The 3,060-nt window shown below is 37.1% G+C and overlaps 1 protein-coding gene across 1 annotated transcript; it reads left to right on the forward strand.

Moving 5' to 3' along the window:
• The first annotated feature begins 287 nt into the window (after nucleotides 1-287).
• On the forward strand, nucleotides 288-2,645 carry LOC143246545 (uncharacterized). Its single transcript, XM_076493475.1, has one exon. The coding sequence runs from the start codon at nucleotides 605-607 to the stop codon at nucleotides 1,556-1,558; it is 954 nt and encodes a 317-aa protein (XP_076349590.1). The 5' UTR covers nucleotides 288-604; the 3' UTR covers nucleotides 1,559-2,645.
• Nucleotides 2,646-3,060: the final 415 nt, after the last annotated feature.

Here is a 3,060-nt window from a genome sequence, read left to right on the forward strand (position 1 = left end):
AGATACTTCTATCACTTTCTCTTAGTTAAGCTTTAAGCTTTATTTCTTTGATGTTTTATTTTGCGCCCTCTAAATGAAAAGGGTAATAAAAACGTAACTCGTCTGCACTTGCGTCATGATGTGTTTGTTTCAATCCAAAACATTAACTTCAGATCCAACTGAAATCGACTACGTATGATAAACAACGTTTAAAATGCAATGTGTCTGCTGATTGGTTCTACATACACAGCCTTTTTCGCTTGAATACGCCTAACGCCACGCTGCACGTGACAAAGGTGAGTGAAGTGGCGCTGAGTCGAAGCTGTTCCTGAGAAATCAATCACTATCTATCACAAGCGGGGAAAGACAAGGCTAAGTTGGTCGATTATTTCACGGAACACGAGACAGTGTGATACACACGATAGTAATAGGTTCGTACGCCTCAAGCTCTTGATACCACAAAAACGTTTATCAAGTAACAGACCTAACTGGAGTTAAACAGGTAGAGAACATTTGATAAAATTTCAAGTGTTTACCGGAAACGTGTTCGTGCTAATATTACTGTTTATTTCATTTTCTACATTTTTTAAAACTGAATCACTTCGATCACTTGTTCCATAACAGTATGAACTTGTCCGACGTCAGAACGTGTTCTGAAAACAATGAACATGTCAAAAGGCCTATGAACGCGTTTATGGTGTGGTCTCGAGACCAACGTCGGAAAATTGCCTTGATAAACCCAAAAATGCACAACTCAGAGATCAGCAAGCGGCTAGGAACTCAGTGGAAGAATCTATCTGAGGCTGAGAAACGGCCATTCATTGAAGAAGCTAAGCGATTACGTATGATTCACATGCGGGAACATCCAGGTTATAAGTATAAACCTAGAAGAAAACCTAAAGGCCTGTTACGAAAAGACCACTTCCCCTTCCTGCTCCCATACACTCCGACTTCAGTTAATTATCTCGATAGCAGTTACTCCAGAGATCTATTGGCTTCAGGTTCGTCACATGATCGGGGTATCATTCCTTTTTTCTCTCATGCTACTGATAGTTCAGGAACATTTTTAAGAGAAACACGCACGAGTCCTTTCAGTCACGAACAGTTATCTTTGTTAGTCAACAGTGTTCAAAATGAACGAACTCAGTCTGATACCCCAAATCCCGATTTATTTTCCGCTCCATCCTTGAAGCTGATAAATCCGAACAGTATTGTGGCACCATCTCATTACGGTAGTCGATACCGATCTCCGACACGATACACTGGGATGGCTGTATCGCCATACTTCGCTCCGTGCGCCTGCGGTCCACCTACATATGATTATTTTTCTCCCACAGAAATGACAGTATTTCACCATCCTAAAATAGCTACAAATTCTCTGCAGCTTAACCCTTTCCTGAAACCTTCAGACCGAAATACTGTCTCTTCCACAACGGTTACATGTGGTACATCGAGGATACGGGAACATGATTTTGGCCAGCAATCAGTGTCAACTATGGCCACCCCGTCGGTAGCTAAAGGACCCTTAGAGCTATGTTCTGTGTATTTCAACAAGCCTAAAACCTCAACTCTTCTTTAGATCCGTAATTTCAAACACCGTTAGTGCTTGAGCTCCCCCAATCATATAAGGAGAGTTTGCTTGCAAGGCATGTGAAACGCGGAGCTCAGCAGGTGTCACCAAAATTAATCACAACGACCAGTGGATGAGCCTCCTCAAAAAGTTGAACATCCTTTAATTTCTATTCTATATCCACAGTGCAACAGATTATCACTGATCACAAAGCACTGTCAGCTTTCGTCCTTAAGCATGTCATGGCGATTCACTCTCAATATATTTCTGCTTTTAAACTGTAATTTCTTGTTGTTTAATGTACTGTGATTTTTGCAGATATTTCTGTAGTGAACAATACATATATAGAGAAGAAAAGATGGTTATTTTGCTATAAGTGTTTGTTTTATTGTTAATATGTTAATGTTACAAAGTTTGCCGGAAAAAAATGTAGGATGTTAAAATTGCACTTTGCAATACGCGAGATTAGAGCTCGACCAATCGTTTGTTTCGACAACAGGTAGGCTACTGAGTCTGACTGGTGAAAAGCTCGTGTCTAAATATCCCAGTTACAATTTTATATTCTTCATTATAAACGTAAGTTTTAATGAACGTATCAATGTACATATTCAAACCTGCTGTTACAAGTAAATGAAAACAAAAGTACGACGAGTTTATCAGGTAGTAAAACACTCACCATTAATATTTCATTTAGGGAAAGAAATAATTTCTATTTGGGGCTGCATGAAGTTGGATAAATTTTATTTCATTGGGTTAGGGCTATTTATAGTGACATCTTTCTAATGTTAAACCCTCTTCCAGTATTTAAATGTGAAAATGTCACTTCAGTTTCATGATTATGCCGTAAGCAAATCTTAAGATAGCTTAATAACGAATTATTCAAATATCGAATTCACAATAAAGCTTCTTACTGCAAGGCTATTTGAAATGACGTTTCTAAAGACTTGTTGATGTCTAATATATCTGAGTTAAACAACATTGGGCTTCTGATCAGCGTTCAATACACAGCTGAGAACTGTATAGTAGACTAAGCTGTCGAATTATGTATAGTTCCTTTGTTTATGTGGTTGGATTGTTCTAAGTGACAATGATAACAAGAAAATACCTTGGTTTAAAAACAAAGCTAAATAAAGCATGTTCTTTAATTGGTTTTGTCTTTCATATTCTTGTGTTATAAATTAGCTTTAAAGTTTGCTTCTGTCTTATATTATACTCGTATCTTATATATATACAATCCATAGACTACAGGCGTAAAGGCAAATTTAATGAAAGTTCTTAAATAACAGTCTAATGCGAATTTACCTTTAATATACACTATATCTCTAAGTTACAGTAATATTAATGATTAAACATATAAAGAAAATCACAGTACCACTAATATTACACTCCTTAGTTACTAATGTAGTGACTTTACCATGGTAACTACTATATACAGTTATGCTCAGTTCGTCACATAAAATAATTAGTAAAACAGCACAATCTCAGTTGTGTATTCGTAGTAACTCTTTCGT

The sequence above is a fragment of the Tachypleus tridentatus genome, chromosome 1 (assembly GCF_004210375.1).
Source record: "Tachypleus tridentatus isolate NWPU-2018 chromosome 1, ASM421037v1, whole genome shotgun sequence".
Taxonomy (NCBI): Eukaryota; Metazoa; Arthropoda; class Merostomata; order Xiphosura; family Limulidae; genus Tachypleus; species Tachypleus tridentatus.

Coding starts and splice junctions, on each gene's coding strand:
- LOC143246545 (XM_076493475.1), top strand. CDS start 605: ATGAACTTGTCCGACGTCAGAACGTGTTCTGAAAACAATGAACATGTC.